The following is a 22108-nucleotide window of genomic DNA, read 5'->3' on the forward strand; positions in this document are numbered from 1 at the left end:
ATGGTATAGTAGATTGGTGCATAGCTAGTCTTCAGAAACTAAGCCACTCCGCACTGGACAGAGAAAGATGAAAGGACATAGTGAGGGAGGCATCGGAAACCAACAGGCACTGAGGCCATAGTTGTTGCTGATGATGATAAATAAGCAATGTCACAGTTATGTGAGAAATGGAACGAGAATTTTCTGTAACAGACACATTCTGTAAATGCTGATATTTTAAAACCAATTAATTGTTCCAATGTTTATATGCCCATCTTCAAAGAAAGTAACTTACCAGTGCTATAGTTCAGTGTGGGACCAGTATTGACCATTCTGTGTTTAGAATGAGACCTAAACAGTCATGTATGTGCAGTGCGATGTATGTGATATTTGGTTGTTTGCTGAGCTTGGCAATTAAATTGCAAATGTTTCGTTACCATTCAAGGTAACATCACCAGTGTGCAATCCAGTTCAATACAGTGTTCCCCAACTGGTCTTTATATAATCCTGACCAATAGTTGATCTTGACTGATTGTTTACCTTTGACCAATCATTGTTAACCACGGTTTCCTGGACACATCTTTTCCTATTATCTCTTAATCTCACAGGCTCAATACCAGATCCCAATCAAAGTGCCAGTTGATTGAATCATTACCCAAAAACCATGATTCTAAAAACTCCCTTCCTTGTCTAAGGTCTGATTGTCCTATAACTTCCACGCTGTTAAAATCAAATTTATGGCCAGTGTTATCCTCATGCAATGTGATCAAGGATAAAGGGTCATGCCGTTTAACCACCATTTGAAGTTCATGTGCACGTGTGCTCAATTTCCTTCCCACTTGTCCAACAACTGAACGCCCCCAATTGTGCTACAAAGATGTTTGCAAGAGGGACCTCAGGGAGGTAGACATCAAGCCGGACAGCTGGGAGGAGCTGGCAGATGATTGCAGCAGATGGAGGCAGGAACTACACAAGGGCCTTCAGAAGGGCGAGATGAGGAACAGACAGCTAGCAGAGGAGAAGCGAACCCACAGAAAGCACAGTAAGGACCTGCCAGACACCCATTACACATGCAACAGATGCAGCAAGGACTGTCACTCTCGTGTGGGCCTTCACAGTCACAATCAACGCTGCAAATGATGATCCCAAATGGAACTACAAAAGGGCGCGATCCATAGTCTACGTAGACTGAAGGATGCCTACTACTACTACTGTCTAACGTAATGTTTAGAACAACTTGAACGCTGTATTTTATTGTGATGGAGTGGGGGGAGTGCAAGTGTGAGACTCAGGCTGTATGTGTGTGAGACAAGCAGAGCAGCTCTCAGCGGCTAAGGATGACCCTGGGGCTATAACCCAGGCTGGCAGGTAACACCTCTGCCCTGAACAAAGAGGAGGGAGGAGCCAAAGGGGGTTTTTGAATTGGAGGTGGCAGTTGGAAGCTGGAGGAAGAGGGAGCTGGAAGGAGCCAGCCTGGCGAGGGGGGAAGCTACACCCCAGAGGGGCACCCCTCGGGCTCCTCTCCCCAGGACAGGTTGGAATGACTGTCTCTGCCGGATGTACTGACACCTCTGTGAGAAACTGGTCCTCTGTCGCCTAATAAACTTCCTGTTCTACCTGCTGAGTGAGAGTCACTCCTGCCTGCGGACAGGGTGCAGTGCTTGGGGACCCCTGAACCCCATCACATTTATAAATCATGTTTGTTCTACATATACATTCAATTGGGTCCTTTGGCTTAGATAAAATATTTCTCAATGTGTTTGTTGGTTTGTGTGCCACCTCAATTCCATGCCGTTTCTGTAATCTTGACGTCATCTAAGAAATATTTTTCACGTATGGTAATCCTATTCTTTCAACTAAAGGTTCAGTGCTTATTGATTTTGGACCCTTATGTAAACATGTTTGGATGAAGTTCTTTGGATAGCCATTTAATTTAAAAATATGATTAAGATGTTTCTCAGAGGCTTCGTGTGATAAGTCCATGCTACAATGTGTCTTTGCTCTATGAAAGAGAGTTCTTATGCAACTCCTTGTGTGGCTAGCCGGATGGTTGCTAAAAAAGCTGAGAATCTGGTCCATACGCATTTCTGTTCTATATACTGATGTTTCCAAATGCCCATTCTCACTACGTTTTACTAAAACATCAAGACATGGTAACTCCTGATTACATTCTTTTTCAATGGTAAACATGATACCATTGATTGTTTTATTTAAAATGTCATGAGCGCATTCTATATCAATGCGCTTAATGACCAAAAACATATCATCCCCATAACATACCCAAATGCTTAGTTTAATTAATGGCAAAGCAGTTTGTTCTAATCATTGCATCACCGCTTCTGCAATTAATCCTGTGAGAGGTGAACCCAAAGGCATTTCTTTGATTTGTTTGTATATCTGACCATCAAATGTAAAGTTGGTATTAAAACATATTTCAATAAGATCCATTATAGAATCATGCCGAATCCTTTGTACCAACTGAGACTTATCCGTCACTAAGAGGTCACTCAATGTTTGTTTAGCTAATTGTAACATCAATTGATGTAAATAGTGTGGTAACATCAAAGGAGACCATTGACTCATCAGCTTCAATTTGTTTTCCTTGAATTTCAGATAGAAATTGTATAGAAGAGGTGATCGAATGTGGTGAGTTTGCTATGGGGGGCGCCTACACTTGCCAGCTACTTCGAAGTAGCCAGCACAACACTGAAATAGCAGGTCACATCTACATGTGCTGTGCACTATTTCGATGTTGAAATTGACTTTAGGCGGCGAGATGTCGAAATCGCTCTTCCTGTCCAAAGATGGGAATAGTGCCCTACTTCGACGTTCAGCGTCGAAGTAGGGCATGTGTCGACAATCCGTATCCTGCTGCTTCGAAATAGCGGGGTCTTCCATGGCAGCAATCAGCTGAGGGGTTGAGATGCTCTGTCCAGCCCCTGTGGGGCTCTACAGTCCCCAAGCACAGCAGCCCTTAAAGCACCATGGACCTGGATTTCCTGTGGCAGGAAGCTGAGAGTGTGCAGGCAGCAGCACACATATATGCTAGCCCTGCACACCCTCTACAGACTGCAAACATCCCAACCAGTGCCATGGCATCCAGCCAGCCCCCAGAGCACCCCAGGGCTTCCCCCTGCGGGGACACAGGAACCCCCAGCAGCCAAACGGGGGACCAAAAAGAGGCGGGACCCCTCCTGGTTGGAGGCCAAGCTGCGAGACCTGCTGGGTCTCTGGGGTGAGGAGGAGGTGCTCCACATGATGGGAAGCAAGTGGTGGAACACGGAAGCATTCATCCGACTGTTTGAGGGCCTGGCCACCCGGGGTCACCTTGCCCTCACTCTGGATCACGTCCGGAGCGAGGTGAAGGAGCTGCGACAGGGTTATGCCCAGGCCCAGGATTCAGCTAGCCGGTCTGGGGCTGCCCCCACCACTTGCCCCTATTACAGGAAGCTCAGGGCCGTCCTGGGCCCCCGGACGCCTCCTCCCACCCCGGCCACCCTTGATACCACGGCTGACAAGCCCCAGCAGGCCTCGGAGCCAGAGTCCAGCCTGGAGGCCAGCCCCGCATCCCGGGGTCCACCCGAGGAGCACCCACTTAGGGCAGCAGAGGAGGGGTCCAGCAGTGAGGAGGGGGGTCTCCTCATAGACCTCCCTGCCCAGAGCACCAGCTGGGCTTCCTCCCACCAGGGTTCCCCCAACCGCAACAAGGGAGAGTCATGTATGTACCCCACAGGACACACACCCATGGCTCATGGGGCAGGGGCACCAGACATGACTGGGAGCCTCACACACTCTCAGCAGACACCAACCCACAACTGCCCAGCCACAGCACGGTCCCAGGACAGCGGCATGGTCATCAGCGCCCATCAGCACCCGCACCCATGGATGGCACTGTACCGTAACCCCGGGGCAGGGGGACCATGCAATGGGAACACCCAACAAGGACATCACACCCACCGACAGGGATGGAGACGCAGCACCCAAGGGGGTGCAGGGGAAAAGGGCCACGGGCCAGGGCACAGTATTAACAGCTTTCCCCTCCCTCTCTCCATCTCCACAGCTGCACCATCCAAGGCCCCAGACAGCCAGGCACCCTCTGTGGTCCCCAAGAGCCCGCTGGAGGTATAGACCAAGAAATATTTAAATCCTGATTCTACAAAGCATGAACATATCTAAAACTCTGCTCACATGAATAGTACCATTGGCTGAAGATTACACTTTCAATGTAACCCAAGCAAACTGACTTAAAATTTAATTGGCAAATCTGGTCAAAGTATTTTGTTTTAAAAAAATTATTTTGTCAAATTGGGCATTTCCACAGGAATTGCCCAATTTCCAAGACTTTTTTCAGGTTTTAACTACAAACAATATTTCATTTTTGACTACTAACTTGGGGGCAGGAATAATTTTCATCAATACTTACTGTTTTCTAATTTAGAAATGTGTGTAGAGACCAAGTGCGTAGCAATACAAAATCGTTCACAATGGTGTCGAGACAGAATCCTTCAGCATATTCTCAGAAGTGTGACAAGGATGCCTATTGTCACCTTTCCTATTCACGGTCACAGTGGACTGGATTAGGAGCAGGACAACAGATGGCCATCAATTGGGAATTCAGCAGACACTTTTCAAAACAGCTAGAAGACAGGATTTTGCTGACAATGTTGCCTTCCTTTCACACTGGCATGAAAGAAAAGGTTGCAACACCAGACAAAATTTCCTCAATGACTGGATTGAACATCAACAAGGGAAAGTCCGAGACAACGATGATCAATTAGCCCAACAATGCCATCATCACACTGGGAGGGGATGACCTGGAAGATGTGGAGCAGTTCACCTCTTGGGAAGTATTAAAGGTAGAGACAGAGGAACAGACAAGGATATCAATGCCAAGATAGGGAAAGCAACACCTGCAATCAAGACTCTTCATCCCATACGGACTTCACAAATAATATCTGTGAAGATGAAACTGTGGATCTTCAACACAAATGTGAAGCACGTGCTCTTGAATTAATGAGACCTAGAGTACTAAAAAGTCTTGAAATCACAACTTACAGACATTCATAAACAGATGACTGATGTACATCCTTCACATCAAATGACAAGACTGTCACAAACGAGGAGCTTTCGATCAGAGCAGGACAAGAACCGCCTGATGTTCAAATCAAGAGAAGAAAATGGGGATGGGTAGGCCACACACTCAGAAAGCCATCTTCCAGCATAGTCCATCAAGTTCTCACATGGAACCCACAAGGAAAACGCAAAAGACGAAGACCTCATACAACGTGGAGAAGATCTACTGACACTGAAGGACAACAGCTGGGATACTCCTGGCATCAGCTAGAAGTTTTGTCCTGAGAGTGAAGTGGGGGAGACTTGTAGATGACCAATGCTCCACTCAGAGTACAAGAGTTTAAGTCAAGTCAGTCAAATGTAGAGACCATTTTGCAACCACTACAGCGATTGTTTAACACCAACTTAACAGATCTCCAGATGCACAGTCCTTCATTTTATGTGGGACAAATAGAATAGTAATTTCAGTGTCAAACACAGTTTCTTACTCACTACTTGACCTGCAACTCTAAATTCAGACAGCTAGAATTTAAAAACAAGATTTAAAATACAGGACTCAACCAGAAATTATAATCTCTTTGGAATATTTATGTTTTCTATTCAGTCAAAAAACATTAGCCAAAGAATGGCTTTTTTGGCATTTATGTCTAATTTTGTCAACACTAAACAGTTCTTGATTACAGAACAAACAGTACACTTCCTCAGTCTGAGAGAACATGACGGAACAATAAATTTAGCTTAATCTGTAACAGCAAAGCAATTTTTGGCTTGTAGGAAGTTGTGGAACAAAAATTAAATAGCCTGAATAAACAAACTGTAAGATCTGGACAGTATTCTGCACTCTGTAGGATTGTTCCCTGGTGTGTTCACACCCACCTTCTTGCTCTCTGGGATTCCCCACCATTCTGTCCTGCCAGGTGAGATCCTCTGGTCTCCCCCAGGCAAGGCACAGAATTGGAGTTACTGCCCCGTACCAGAGTAATGCAAGCACTGATTTTCTTCAGCTCTATCAAGATGTAGTTCTAGGGCACAGCACCCACAAAACCAACCCCCTAAAAGGAATCAAAACCCCAAATAAATCCATCTCTCTCTGTGCAAAAGTTTTACACAGAGAGGGTTCATCAAGCCCTGTTTATCAATGAAAGGAAGATATGCACAGTGGTGTGTTCCCCCCACCACTCCCTGGGTAATAATTACTTATACTGAGCTTGATCAGAAATAGAAGTGTTTTATTAAGCATAAACAGTAGGATTTAAGTGGTTATAAGTAAAAACAGATAGATCAATGTAAATTACTGAGATAAAATTAAAAGAAAATGCATATGTAGTTATAACGTCCCTGAGAGCCTTACTGCACACAGATTCTTACTCTGAAGAGCTGTTCCCATACAAGGTAAAGTCTTCAAAAGAGAGCTATACTTTTTTTCTGATTTGGGTCAACAGCTTTAAATATTTTTTAATTTCTTCTAGGGTGTGCCATGCAGATTCCCAAGCAGGCTTAAGGCAAAGAACTGATAGTTTTCTTTAAAAAAGACTTTTCCAAATGTTGGGAAACCTTTATTCTATAACCTACATCCCATGGAAAAATGCTGCATCAAAATGGCTTTCAGTACAAGGTGGTATGATCACATATCTTTCTATCTTTAAGAACTAGAGGACATCAAAATAAATTAATGGGTAGCAGGTTTAAAACTAATAAAAAAAAGTTCTTTTTCACACAGCACACAGTCAACCTGTGGAACTCCTTGCCAGAGGAGGCTGTGAAGGCTAGGACTATAACAGAGGTCAAAGAAGAGCTAGATAAATTCATGGAGGTTAGGTCCATAAAAGGCTATTAGCCAGGGGGTAGGAATGGTGTCCCTGACCTCTGTTTGTCAGAGGCTAGAGATGGACGGCGGGAGACAAGTCGCTTGGGCATTGTCTTCGGTCCACCTACTCTAGGGCACCTGACACTGGCCACTGTTGGCCAATGGGATGCTGGGCTAGATGGACCTTTGGTCTGACCCAATAATGGCTATTCTTATGTCTAGCACTAACCACCTTCTAGACATACCAGATAAACAGGGTATTTACAAGTCAAAAAATTGATCATTAGGTTCTGGGATCAGAATAATGTCTCTCATTAGCAAATGAAAACTATAAACTTAGTTTCATATTTCTGCCTTCACACAGAAGAATGAAACATGCACCAAACTAGAATATACAGATCCAGAAGACTGTAACATTAAAATGGATAGGTGACAATGTATTTTGTCCAAAGCACCTTCAACTTATGAATATTTATAGGCCACATTTCATAAAGCACAGTGGGGACAATCACAAAAGCCATTTGCCAAGACAACCATCAAAGGCTAAAAAAAAAGATAGAGCACAGATATGCGCCCAAACCATTCCAGGTTCTTAAATATGAAGACTGAGTACACTTGATTAAATTTTAAATAGTTTGTCAACATCAAGGTAACATCACCAAAATGAACATCCTACCTATATTACATTTTTAAAATCAGAAACTTACCCATTGGAAAGAAATTCACCTTTTGGCTTTCAAAATTCTTATAACATATTTTTGTATCACTACAGATAGCTATGTATTAATTACTTCATTTTGGAGTACAAATATAATTAACAGTTTATATAGTTTTACGTGCCATACCCTATCAGAGGGATCTCAATTACATCATTTTCTACCAAAAGAAGTAATGTATCTCGAAGGTCTTCCTCGCTGTCAGGATGATATTCCACAGTAGCTGTAACTTGAAGACCAGATGCAACAGGTTTATCTGGATTTTCCACAATCAATTTAAACTACAATGAAAAACAGCAATATTTAAATCAATTTTAAAATATTTTTAGATAAGCATTATATATAAGTGGCCTATTCTCAGCACAATATATTACGGTTTACCAGTGTATATATAACATTATGATCAACAGCTTTAAAATTCCACTCTCTATTCATCACTGGCAAGTAGCTTTTCCTGATAATATAGAAACATAGAATACTGATCCAGCAATTTCTGCAAAAAATAAGTTTAACAGTGTATGGTTTTTAGACCTTTTAGTTAAGATGATAACCTACCAAATGTGAACCAAGGCACTATTATTTTCCTGAGCCTGAAGACAGCTCCGCTGCCTCTGCTGCTGCTATCAGCTTTCCCAAATAAAAAAAATTAGGATGAGCTTGATCAGTTTCCTGGTTATTATTCAGAAAATAATCAGCAGCAGTTAAAGTGCCATGAATCTGAGCAGTTTCACTCTAGTTTTGGTTGGGAAATGCATGCAAAACTGTGAAGGCACACTGTACAGACATTCAATGTGGAGATGATCGAGCTCAATGGTAAGTCTCCCATTGATTTCAATGCAATTAGACCCTGAAAAAGAAAAGGGAGCCCCAAAAATGCATAGGGATTACTTTGTTTTGAACATTTCTCTTCTTTAGGGTGCAAACTTGTCACATATACATTGACAAGAAGCTAACAAAGAAGGATGGGGAGACCCCTCCACACTTTTCTCCCCTCCCCTCCCCTCCCCCCAGCACACACTCTGGAGAAGACACATTCAGCAACATAATAGGAATCCCAACTGGATTTCTCAAGAAGTAGAAATGGTGACCTAAGTATTTTGACCAGGGTATTCGTCCATGGGCTGTACTGGTATCCTCTACCTTTCATTCTTTATAATCAACCTCTAGCTAGAAGGTTTCTGTTAAACATTTTTACTCACAAAGTTGACAGTACAAATCCTACTCCTACTATATTTTTACAGCTTAAAAAGGAGTTTTTTAAGTTTTTTTAAGTGCACAGTATTCATTTGTATATTAAGAATCCAATAACTGAGCATTTTTTTCTATACCAATACATTTTTCATAACACTATCAATTAAGCTAGGGGAAAGGTGTGCTTTAAACTGTATGACCCAGAAGAATTTAAGACTAGTAAATTTCAAGACAGTAGCATGAATTCATGCTTTAATTTTAGATCTAGAGTCAGAATAAGACACTAGTTAACCAGTCAAATACCTTTAGCATGTGTAAGAGCAAAACAAATGTTTTGTAAACAATCCTCTATGAAATACATAGCAAAATGTTTTGGTTTTTTTGCACTAAATTCCCCCAGATGGCATAACTTGGCCATGCATATTAGAAGCTCAAACCAACTAAGGAAAGTTATATAACAGTACTTTAACTTTCCAAGTGGACTGACTCAGAAAATCATCCCTCCTGTCACACAACCATTAAAGGCTATAAAAACCATAAAGGGGAGGGGAGGCAAAGACCAATCACCATACAGAGCAGACATACACAAAAAAAATCAGGGTCTTTGTGTTTGTGTGTGATGGTACTTACCAGAACTGAGTACCAGCACTTCAGCAGCCCCAGCCCTGGGATTGGCTGAGGGTGTGGGGTGGGAAGCCAGCTGATGACCAGCTCTGTCCCCCACCCCCCAACTTTGAACAGAAAATGCACTGCTTAAATTTAACAGATAAAATGCACCCTCTTCTCCAACTGCCCCCAGGTTCTTCCCCCTTTCCAGAACACAAGTAAAACATTAGGCATAAAACAAGCAGTGCCATTATCAGTTTGCAGATGGGATATGGTCACATGAATGGAGCCAAAGAATATTAATTAATTAAATATTGAAGCATCACTCTCCCAAACTGGGCACTCAGACCAGCCTCCAAGTCAAGCCAATATTTTCTAGTGAACTCGAATAGTAACTTTGAGAATTTTAGGGAATGATATATTATATATGCAAGCACGAGTGGCCATTTTATCTCTCCTAAAATGGGGGCTTGGCCTTTGTGATCAGTTAAATCATCATGTTTCTAAAAGTTGAATACAGAGGCAGATTAGCCACTGGACTGACAGGGCCAATTACCAGGGGTCCCAGCCAACTTGCTGGGGAGAGCATTTAGGGGAAAAACAAAATCCACAGCCAGGAAGCTAAAAGCTCAGCACCCTGAGTTTCAGGTGAGGGAAGCCCCCACTTGCTGTCCCTCTCCTCCCAAACCCATTCCCCTGCAAAAGCCATAGGGTGAGGAAAGTCCCAGTACCCCTGACCTCATCCCCAGGCAAAATCCATGGGACAGCATGGGAAGCCCTCAGCACTAACCCCATCCCTAGCAGAAGCTGCAGGGGAAGATCTGGTGCCTCACCCAACTCTATGACAGAAGCACAAGACGGCAGTATAGCAGAAGTTCCAGCACCCCATTCCCTGTCCCCTTCAGAAGCAAAGGAGCAGTGGGGGGAAGCCCCAGCACCAGGACCCCCTGCAGCAGCAGGACTGGAGAAGCCCTCGCTACTTACCACAGCGCTAAGGCTGAGAGAGCTTTCACCCCTCAGTGCAGCCCAGGACTGGAAGGGGAACGGGGACTTTGCCAGTCTTGGGACTACAGGGGAAGAAGCAAAAATGAGCAAACAGGCTGCAGGGCCGTAATGGAGGGGGCCCTAGGTGGAATGGACCACAGCCCCAAAAGAGGCAGAAAGGAGTGGGGCCTTGGCTGGGGCCACAGGTAGAATGGGTAGGGGAGGACTTCCCATTTGCTTTGGCCCAGGAAATCAAACTGCTCTCTGGCTGAATGTGAAATGACGCATAGTTCCAGCTGGGACAGAATGCAACTGCCTGCTTTCTTAGTTTGCCAAAATGTCTAATTGCATGAAATCAAGCACCCTTGCCCCCCTCCTCCCACACCAAAGCCATGCCCCCACTCCCCCCGTTCCCCCTCCCAGATCCTCACTGACTTTGACCAGGCCAGGGCAGGATGCTGGGTTAGAGGAAGGGATGTGGGGGTATGCTCTGGGGTGGGACCAAAAATGAGAGGTTCAGAGTGCAGGATGGGGCTCCATGCTGCAGGCTGGAGTGCAGGAAGGGGTAAAGGCTCTGGCTATGGGTGTGAGCTCTGGAGTCAGGCTGCAGAGGAGATGTTGGGAGCATGCAAGGCGGCTCAGAGCTGGGCAGGGGGTCAGAGTATGAATTCCAAAGAGGCAGCATTTACCTCAAGTAGCAGCTGGTCAGCAACGTAGCAGGGCTAAGGCAGGCAGCCTGCCTGTCTGGCTCCGCATGGATCCTGACAGTGGCTGGAATGTATGGCTCTTAGACACAGGGGCGGCCAGTGAGTGGACACTGTGCACTGCCTGCACCCACAGCTGCCACCCCTGCAGCTCCCCTTGGCCATGGTTCCTGGCAAATGGGAGCTGCCGGGCAAGCATCCAAAGCCTTGCTGGCCAGCCACTCCCCCACCTAGGAGTTGGACACTGTGACAACTTCTGGGAGCCACTTGGAACCAGGGTAGGAAGAGATCCTACTTCAGTTCAACTACACCACTGACTGGATTTGTAATGGCCCACCACCCAGGTCCCTTTCCAACCAGGCATTCCAGTCAAAAAAATGGATGTTGTCAACCCTATGCCTTCTTCATGACTCAGGTCACTGTAAGCACATCAGTCCTGGACCCAAATCACTACACGAGCTCCTCATCAGCTTCTGATGCCTCTTTAAGGCCTCAATCCCAACTGTCAAGGTAATTAATGGATTGAGCATGAACTGCAGCATAGATCACATTTTGATATATGAATCATTGCAACAGTTAAGCTCTTCTAGGACAATGCAGATCACTGAGCACAGTACACAGCATTTGAGAACTAAGGACAAGCCATCTTCTGTTTCAGATGGAGAACACTTTTCTAGAGGAGATCAGACACATCCAGAGTCTGAACAACTTCAGGAAACATTAAAAGTCTTCCTTTTGAATAAGGTCATGAGTGTCACTCTCATTTTGAACACCATTTTTATTCCCAGTTCCACCTCCCAAAAACAAAATGACCACAAGCAGAGAGTTTCCGAACTGCTAAAGGGAGAACTTCCCAAGAAGTCAATTAAAGGGTTCATTATTCTCTTGATTTATGTGAAAGGCACTTAGATATTATAGTTGTGTAGGGCACTATAAAAATTCTCACAAATCTATATTGCAATATACTTTATCCATTTTGGAAGTCTGAACAGAATTGGCTTGGGCTTTGCTCTCCAAAATTTAGTTAATTTCTGGTTTTATTTATGAAACAGCTTGATTCAAATCAAGTAATAACTTAGTGTTTATATAATCTGGCATCCTCAGTAAATCAAGGGCTTGGAAGGGAGAAGACGTGGAGCAAAATAAAACTGAAGTGAAATAGTGTGAATATCACATGAAAAAATAGACTATGCATGGGGAAAAAATCACCTTACTGTTGTGAAAGATATTATGGAGGTCACCAATTCTCCTAGTGGAAGTGATGGTAACTAATTTTAAATGGAGGGACAGATGCTCAGACTCTCCAAAAAGTCAGACCATTTATTTAGGAGCTTTAGAAACCTAAAAGTGGAATTATATGCCTTATTTAGGCAGCCACTCTAGACAATGTTAGCTTTAACCTCACAGAACGATGATGAGGTCAGTTATTCAACAACTGAATACCCCGTTTTCCACAACAACATTACAGAAACCATATTAGCAGATAAAGGGGAGGGGAAGTTTGTAGTTAAGCTTATGAAACAAAATACTGGATAATTAATTCAATTCCTGTTCTGCTTCAAACATACTGTGTGATCTTTGCCAACTCACTTAATGGCTGTGTGACTCGGCTTCCCCACTACAAAATGGCAATAACAGCACTTTCCTGACTCACTGTGCTGTTGTGAAGATAAATACTTTAATAACTGAGGTCTTTTGGATACAGAGGTGATGAGAAAGGACAAACAACAAATACCACACAGTGTCCAATACATTCACCACATGTGGCAAATACAACACTATGTTGCAGCAAACACAGGGTGGCCAACCTACAGCTCTCAAGCTGCACGCAGCTCTTAGAGCCTTGAAATGGGGCCTCCACTGCTTGACGGGAGAAGGGCATGGCAGCCCCAGCCACAGCCCCAGTGAGTCACTGGGATTGAATTAAAAAGGGAGGGCGTTTATTTGGAGCAAGAAGGGGCTGGGAGTGTGAATAATGTGGCAAATATGAAAAGACAGCAACCACAAACATGCCAATCTTTGAATTCCTATTGGACACTGCTGAACTAATATATCAATGCAGCAGCAATCCACTCTCGAAAGAAAATATATGCAGGGTATGAGGAAGAAAGAATGGGAGCTTCTTCAAAAGAAGCAACATCTCTCACAAGTCCACACTGAACCAGGTATGAGCCCTGACAATTTTTTCCCCATGCATCTCAAAAGCCAAGGAAACAACCTGACAACTTGGGAAAGAGCAGGTATACAAGCAGCCATGAAAAAGGGAAACTATTCTAACAGAATTTCAGCCACTGCCTGCCCCAAAACCCTACCTACCTTGCATGTTTTTCACACCTGTACCAAAAAGATTCTTATCTGGATGACACCATAAGTGGCAGCTTCCTCCAGCCCTGGGGGCACTCAACCCCCTGCTCCACCCCAGGCCCCCAACTTCTCCTCCCCCCCGCAAGTGCCTGTGTTCCCTGTAATCTGCACACTTGGACGGCAGCTCAGGAGCAACTGCACTGCTGCACTGCCCCTCTGACTAGTAGGAGGGTGCAGCTGGCAGCAGTGCTCAGGTGCCTCTCCTCCCATGCTGCTTCACCCTACAGCTGCTCCTAGGACCTTCTACCATGCTGTACAGAGCAGGGGACACAGAATGTTGATCTCGGGGGCCACCAATCAACCTGTATCCCAACACTACAGATCAGCCCGGATCAGGACGACTCAGAGCTTCTGCAGTCAGAAGTCTAGTCATACCTTTCTTAAAGAGACGGGTGCACGTTTCTGAGATTTCCCCAGTAGCCAGCTCACACAGTATCTCTCTCTCCTCCACCATATGCACCCTAGCTCTCCAGAGTGATGGAGAGGAAACAACAGGGCTCAGGAATGGGAAGGACAGCTTTCAGTGAGTGTCTTAAAGAGACCGTGCATGGCTTCTCTCGGCAACTTCCCCAGCAGGCTGCAGCAGCCAGCATGCAAACAGACACAGTGTATTTGAAAGTAAACACTTCTGAGCCGGGAAACTCCTACCTGAGTTATTTCACCCAGGAAAGGTGAAATAGGATTCACCAAAGATTATTTGACATGCAGTGCCCATAAGGGTCTCAAACACACGGAGGCTCTTTTCCCCACAAGCACTTTAATGTTAACTGTGAATCTGTCACTTAAATTCTAATAAAACCCTCTTCTCAAGATCTGAGGAAACAGTCTTCCCCCCCGCCCCAGTGTCCTATAGACACCACCTGCACTTTCTTGAGTGCTGCATATGAAGACCCCAAGAACACCCTACATTTTCAATCCTCAGCAAGAAACAGATCAAATTGTTTTGGCTCCAGACATCTTCCCGTACTCACCTCTCTATAAAGCACAGGCTCCCAAAATGGTGGGGCATACCCCTGTGGTGGAGCATGAAGAAATTTCTGGAGGATGCAAGGCAACCCAGACCCCCCCACCAATCACCCTCCCCACCCCAAGAAAGAGCCCATGCTGGCATTACCACCTCCAAAAATGGAGAAAGCGCCAACTTCCTGCAGCATTTGGGGGAAGTCCCGTAGCTGCACACCAGAGTCAGCATCACAGGAAACCCATGTGCTGCTTCCCCTCCGCAAAGACCTGGCACATTTCCTGAAAACCTGGGTCTCTTGCCCACTGGTGACTTCATTCTGCCAGCTGCCTTCCTGCATGGGGCTGGGGGGCAGGGGAAGAGTAAGAGCCCTGGGTCTGCTCAGGCAGCGCATGCCCTGCTTCTTGGTCCCCATGGCAGTCGCGCACTGCCTGAGCAGTTGGAGCTGGCATGGACCTGGGGCTCCTACACATACACCCTGCCACAGCCCCAGCATAGGAAGGCATCAAGCAGAAAGAAGTCGCCAACAGGAAACAGACCTGGCTTTTCAGGAAAAGCTCCAGATGTCTGAGGGGGGAAGCAGCATACGTGCTTCCTGAGACCCCAGACCTGGCGTGCAGCTCTGGGACCCCCAAGTAGCAGCCGAGCTGTCCCCTCCCCTCACCCAGACCTATACAAATACCCTACCCAGACCCCCAGTAAGGACCCTGCCCCCATGTCCAGACCCCCATGAGTACCCTGCCCCCTGCCTAGATTCCCACGAGTACCCTTTCCTGGGCCCCACCTGCCCCATCCACAGTCCCACCAGTACCCTACCCCCTGCCTAGGGTCTGACCAGCACCTTGCTCCTGTCCCCTACCTCCTGGGGAGACACTTAAACCTAGCTTGATCCTGTACCCTATTTTCCACCCAGATTCTGCACCTCATCTCTATCCCACCCACTGGCAGCCCTGTCCCACACCCTGGATCCCTCATTTTTGGCCCCACGTTAGCATGTAGTGGGGCTCACAAATTCCACTAACCCCAGAAGAATTAGTCTGGCCAGAGAGACCTTGAACCTCTGTCCTACCTACCCTCCCCTCCTGGGGCTGGGGTACCAGGAGAGGGAGGTGTTTCAGTTGGGGCCACATCAGTGGGGCTTGGAGGGTTTTTTTTTTTTGCATCTCACTTGTGTGGTCCCTGACATTTTTTATGTGGGTCAGTGAACCCTGACCCAAAGCAGGTTCCCCCCTCCCATAAATAAAGACAATGCTGAAACGTTTGTATTGGACACATTACATTTAAAAATGAAGCCTGGCCAACAAGCCCCCAACTGGCCACAGCCTCCTAACACCGCTGCATCCCCTCACACACCTCAAACTTGAGCCTATCATATACTGGAACCCCCTGTCCTGAGCCTGTCACATCCCTAGTCTTCTGCCACAACACTACTTCACAATCCACCACTGCAATCTGTGTCCTGAGCCCATCATACACCCAACCCTCCTGCCCTGAGCCCCTCATACACCTCAACCTGAACTCCTGCCCCCTCACATCCCACAAGCCTGTGGTTTGCTCAGCACCACCAAAACTCCACCTAACCCCATCACTCTCCAGCCTGGAGGCCCCTCCCTGAGCCAGCAGCCCCTTCTCCACCTCTTCCTTCACCCACATTTCCTCCCAGAACATGCACCTTTCACCCCTTCCCACACCCAAATCCCTCATTCCCCCCCGAGAGCCCACACCTCCTGTCTCAACCCAGTGAGAGTGAGTAAGGGCTGGGGACAGCAAATGATGGAGAGGAGGGGAATGGAGAAGGCAGGGCCTCAAGAAATGGGTGGGGTCTTGGGACTTGCCCTGACATTTAAAAAGTGATTTTTATACCACTGCTGTAAAATTTTTTTGAATTTCAAATTTCATACCACAAAATGTGATTTTTTTTGCACCTTTTGACATATAGGGGTACAAACTGAATTTTTTGTTAAAAGGGAGGTTGGATGATGATAAAGAAGAGGTGGGGGTGTGATGCCAGAAAGTTTGGAAACCACTGCTCTAAAGACTCATGGATTTTCAGTAAGTGTCCCTCCACCATGGACAACTTTAGTCCATTCCACAAGGTGCCAAGGCTCCACCCAATGGGAGGCCTCCTCTTTTATATCTGCAGCATCCAGCCACACAGCTCCATTTGTGTGAAGGGCAGCTCACTGTTCACTTCCCCTGACACCACCACCAATCCACCTCACAGCAGCTTTGGCCAAGAATTCCTGACCATTAAACAATTGAGAAAAAAAAAAACGCTTTCCACTGCTTTCACCTCCCAGAGACACAGAGTGCTGTGCCCATATACCTAGGGACAAGTCCCGCCTACTGGCAGGTAAAGAGCCACCAGCTGTCACAGACTTCCAGGTAAGGAGGGAGGGGGAGCCCAGCTCCACATCCCAAAAAGAACAGGGCTTAGTGCATTCAGCAGCCCTCAGCACCACCCAGACCATGGCCCTGGTTCCCCAACCCCCTCTCCATCGCAGCTACATGCAGCAGCACTGACGCAGCAATTCAAAGGGGCACAGAGCTCTGGCCATTGATGCTGCCAAAGTAACAGTGGTGGTAGCCACAGCTCCAGGCCCCTTTGAAACTCTGGGCCCTCAAGTAATTGTCCGTCCCCACCCCATCAGTGGATCTGCATGACACTGGCACCCACAGGAAGTGGAAACAGTACCATCCATCTGTATAACAGCTTTGAGGGCAAGTCCCCCCCCATTGTGGTACTATCACTAATTCTTTGTACTGCACTGACAGCAAATGCTTCTCCCACAGATTTTGCTGATGCTGGGCATGCTCACTAACATCTACTAAAGCTGCTGCCCCAGTTCTGCCCTTAGTTCAGATTGTCTACTCTTTAATGCTCAGTGGTGTTAAAAGGAGCAAACTAGAGGATTCTAAGACCCAGATCAACTCACTAACCAAGGAAGATGGGGAAGTGCACAAAATGCTTATCTTGCATCTGAGCCCCAGATCAGTTGGTGTACTCAGGCCCTGCCTACTGAATTGGGTCCCATTCAAAATCTGGCTAGAAGAGAAGAAGATAGATGATTACACAAATTCAATCCCCCTTCACGCAGAATGGGATGAAGGATTTGAGCATTCCTCCTCCTTATCCCAGGTGGGTGCACTAATCATGGAATTACAAAATGAATACCTCCTTTGTCTTCTGGCTGTTCTGTGTCTCTCTCCAGAAATAGCTTAGACTCATTATTCTCAAACTGGGTTGGGACCCGAAAGAGGTCCCTGTAAACTGAGTGCTTGAGTAGCCACAGAGGAGAGATTCAGGTGTCATCTAGCTGATTAACAGAGCACCTATAGCTGGCAGCATATTTCTACTGACGGTGCACATCTGCATATGCCTCAGTGCACATAAGAAAATTTATTCTGCACGTGGATGGAAATAAAATGAGAGGGAACACTGGTCACAACTCCACTGCGATGAGATCACCAAGGCTAGCAATAGACTTGCTGGGGCCCAAGGCCAAAGCCCAAGCCCACTGCCTCAGGCCAAAGCTCACTCTAAATGGCATCTCTCTTATGCTATCCTAGGCAACGTGTGGGAGCTGTTCTGACAAAAACCATGAGACAAGTATCAGAGAGGTAGCCAAGTTAGTCTGTATCCTCAAAAACAACAAGTCCTGTGGCACCTTATAGACTAACAGGTATTTTGGAGCATAAGCTTTCGTGGGCAAAGACCAGTCTGATTCACGCATCTAATGGAAGGGATCTTTGCCCACAGAAACTTATGCTCCAATATCTGACACAATGAGATGTCACTTCAGCTGTAGCAGCAAGGAAAAGTCACCTCTGGAATAAGATGAGAGGGCAATGCACATATACATTAGTGCCAAAATTCAGAAGTACAACTATAATTTTGAAAACTTTATCAGTATATGAACCTGTGATGATGGGGGAGCAAGAACAGTGACCATTTTTCGTTATATTACAATTTTTCTGCTTTGGACCTTGTGCTTAAAAATATATCCATAACCAACATATCAAAAACTGTTGACCATGCTTCACTTCAGCGTCACTGCTTTGGAAACATTAAGTGTTTATTACAGTCCACACATTTTCTCAGCGGCAATGGAAAAAAGGGGAAAAACAGCATCCCCAGAGTTTTATACACAAGAGCTCCACAGTTTCTCTCTGCATAATGCTTCTTCACAGCTACAAAATAGTTGTCAACATTTAATATAAATTTCACCACAGCAATAGTGCCAGAGGGATAGCCCTGTTTGTCTATATATGTAAAACAACGAATCCTGTAGCACCTTAGAAATGAATGGATTTATTAGGTCATAAGTTTTTGGGGATAAAACCCACTTTGTCAGATGAACTGGAGTGGAAATACAAAGGAAGGTATATATGTAAATTAGTATCTTTTGTAAATTAGGATGCTCAGACTGGGTGACTTTGGACATTCCATGTAGCTGACAGAGATATGAATATTCATCATGAGGCAGTTGCCTCAGAAGAGTGATAACCACTTCAGATATTTATTGAGGCCTAATTATATAGTGTGGAATTTGCAAAAGAGCTACAATTCAACTCTTCCCTTTATTATCAAGTTTTGAAGGGTTTTTTTTTGGCAGGGGGGAGGAGCATGGGATAGAAGAATGGCTACTTTAAAATCCTTTAATGGCTACTTTAAAAATTAAAATCCTTTAATGGCTACTTTAAAATCTGGGAAGGTTAAAAGGTTCCCCTACAAGACACCTTCAAAACTGGATTGCACAGGGAAACAGCTGAACTGGAGCTTATTTGCAAATTGAAAACTATCCAATTAGGCCTCCATAGGAATCTAAATTGATTAAACATCCTACAGAGCCATCTTCCCTGCCATGAATATCCACATCCCTATGAGCTACCCTGAATGGCCAGTCACCCTGTCTGATCACCCTGATTGACAACGGACAATAACTTTTCTTTTGGAGTAATTTTCTTACCTAAGTACCCGTCTTTGCATTTCCACGCCAGTTCATCTAATAACGTGGATTTTACCCACGAGGGCTTATGCCCTAAGAGATCCACTCACCTCTCAAGGTGCTACCGCGCTCCTCATTGTTTTCACCACGTATAACGGGGCGGAAGCAGGGGGAGGGAGGAGACGGGACAAGATGCGGGCACACCCTGGCACGTGCCGCAGCCCCAGCCCCGCCGCCACCTCGGTCCAGAGAGTGGGACGGGCGGAAGTCACACGCTGTAGCCGGCCCCCGCTTTGCAACTTTGCACCTGCCGCCTCCTCCCCCGGCAGCCCCGGCGCTCCCCTGTTCCAGGGCTCGCCGGGAGCAGCCTCCCGCCGCCAAGCCCGGGGGGGACGGGACCGCTGCCGCTCACCTGGGCGCAGCGCGGCGGCAGCAGCTGGAGGCGGCGGCTCCCCGGCTGCAGGTTCTGGACGCTCAGCACTGCCCGGTATCGGCCCCCGGGCACCGCGTCCACGAAGCGGAGCTCGGCCGGGCAGAGGCGCAGCCCGGCCACGTCCCGCGAGCCCGCCATGGCCTAGACGCGGAGCCGACGCCACTTGGAAACGGTCGCCGGGCAACGAAAACAAAACTATGATTGGAGGAGATGAGGAGCCGCGGAATTTCCAATCCACCCAATAGGATGAGAGGCTGTGCGGAAGAGGGCGGGTCAACTTTGGCCCCGCCCCTCCCCGCATGGGCGGGGCTTCAGAACAGGATGTTCTCCCGGCCTGGAGCTGCAGCTGTCCTTGCTCCACAGAGGCGGCGGGGGGGGGAAGTAACCAACTGTTTATCATATAGCCCAGCGTGCCCAGCCTCCACCCCCACCTGCACACCTGCATCTTGGGAACTGGAGATGGTTCCTCGCAGTTTTATCATTTCTTCTTCCCTCGGGGCTGATGGATGGTGTGGGCAGTTTTGTCTGAGACTTGATTCCTCTTTTGCCTTCTTGGGGGCAACAGATGGGGTTTAAAATGTGATGCTGGTTGGACATGTAAGGCCAACAGACCTGGGTTGCTGGCCCCAGGGATAGACCCTTTGAGCGTAGGGTCTAAAGCGCTGCACTCTACCACATGAGCTAAATGACAGGTGGCTCTCAGAAAAGGCTGTAGTGCAGAGATTTTGCTCACCCCAGATGAGGTCTCAGCGTCTCTGGGTAGTACATGCTTCCCTGGGGTGACGAAGCATATCCTGAGCTTCTGAGACCTTCCAGCAGTTCTTCCTAGCCAATGTACTGGTTGTAACGCCCACTGACCCAGGTTGCTGACCCTAGGGAGGGGACCCGTAAGCATAGGGGCTAAAGTGCTGCATACTACCACATGAGCTAAAGGCCTGCTGGCTCTCAGCCAAGGCTGTAGAGCAGAGACTTCACTCACCCCAGATGAGGTCTCAGCGCCTCTGGGTACTACACACAGTTAACTAGAACACAGCATGGAGGGGTCCCATGTCCATTGTCCCTCGCTGATATAGCCCTAACAAACCTGCCTCCTTTACGAGAAAAACATACTTTTGTTCCCTAAAGAGTAGACCTCCAAATCCAGCCTTGGATTTTAAAATGAAGCTGGGTTACTTGCATCTCCAATATCCGTCTCAATCAAATAGAGTCTGCAGATGGAATTAACATCCCACTGACTTGCAAATCAGAAGAGAAGCCTGTTCACGCAATCAGTGTTATTGGCTCTGCACAGCTGACTAATTAAAACTTGTCCCAATTATATAGAGGGAGCATGTCCTGTTGTGAAATGAAGAGGCATTTTTACAGCCTTTTTTCAAGAGGAATACCATAGCTTAATGATGGAATGGAACAGTATCTTCCTCTCTGGCCTCCTCAGGAGTACAACTGGAGGAGGTGATATTATCATGCCTTAAGCACAATATCCCATTCTTCAATACAAATCTAGAAAAAATGTTTGAAGATTGATTTGTTGCATTTATTTCCAAGAGATTTACATTTCCATGCAGTGATGCAATTCTGACATAGCAGCTCTATGCTAAAGGACTAACTAGTTGAGTACCCATTGTGTGACATTTCTTAAAAGGAACTTGCAAAAGAAAATGACATTGGGCTTGTGCCCTATTTTGATTCTTTGGAATAGTGGAAAAAAAAAGACCTAAAACATTTTAATTTAAAAAAAAACCCACTGAAAATCCAGATCTTGGATGTGACACCTGGAGAATTAGTGAAATTATACTTATTTGATTTTTCTTCCTGTCTTTTTGATTTGTAGCCAGTTTGTTCATTTTATCATCCATTTATGAACATGTCATTTAGTATTATGGATAATTGGTATGCTATTTCACGTATAATCTATGTACGTTAAATAGAGTTGAGTTTAGGATTATAAACACATAAGATTGAATAGTTATTAGGTATATAAATAAATCAGGGCTGTAATTCAAGGCCCACAGGCTGGGGCCTGTAAGATTTTAGCTTGGCCATACTAGGTCTCAGTTTTAAGAATATTTGACAAGAGTAGCTTACCAAAAATAACTCTCTTCTAGCAACAGAGAGATAGCCCTGTCAGTCTATATTCTATCAAAACAAAAAAGCAATCCAGACCTTGAGACACCTGATAGTGCCATCATGGAATGCCCTGATTGTGTGTTACTTGTGTAATCCTTCTACCAGGTGCAGCCAGCAGCAGTGAGGACCAGGTTCAATATCTAGGAGTTCCTCTCCGTCCGTCCAACACACCTGGCTGAAGCCCACACCCACTGACTTACTTGACTTAAAACTT

The 22108-nt window shown here is 46.1% G+C and overlaps 1 protein-coding gene across 1 annotated transcript in view; it reads right to left on the bottom strand.

The window, feature by feature from the left end:
• CFAP47 (cilia and flagella associated protein 47) overlaps positions 1–19905 on the bottom strand; it is a 324141-nt gene extending 304236 nt beyond the window's left edge. The window contains exons 1-2 of the mRNA XM_074988334.1: positions 19747–19905; positions 7705–7856 (exon numbers count right to left, since the gene is read on the bottom strand). Of these exons, the coding sequence (XP_074844435.1) occupies positions 7705–7856; positions 19747–19905 (311 nt within the window). The remainder of the gene's footprint in view (positions 1–7704; positions 7857–19746) is intronic.
• Between the last annotated feature and the right edge of the window lie 2203 nt (positions 19906–22108).

Source organism: Carettochelys insculpta, chromosome 1 (assembly GCF_033958435.1).
Source record: "Carettochelys insculpta isolate YL-2023 chromosome 1, ASM3395843v1, whole genome shotgun sequence".
Classification (NCBI taxonomy): domain Eukaryota; kingdom Metazoa; phylum Chordata; order Testudines; family Carettochelyidae; genus Carettochelys; species Carettochelys insculpta.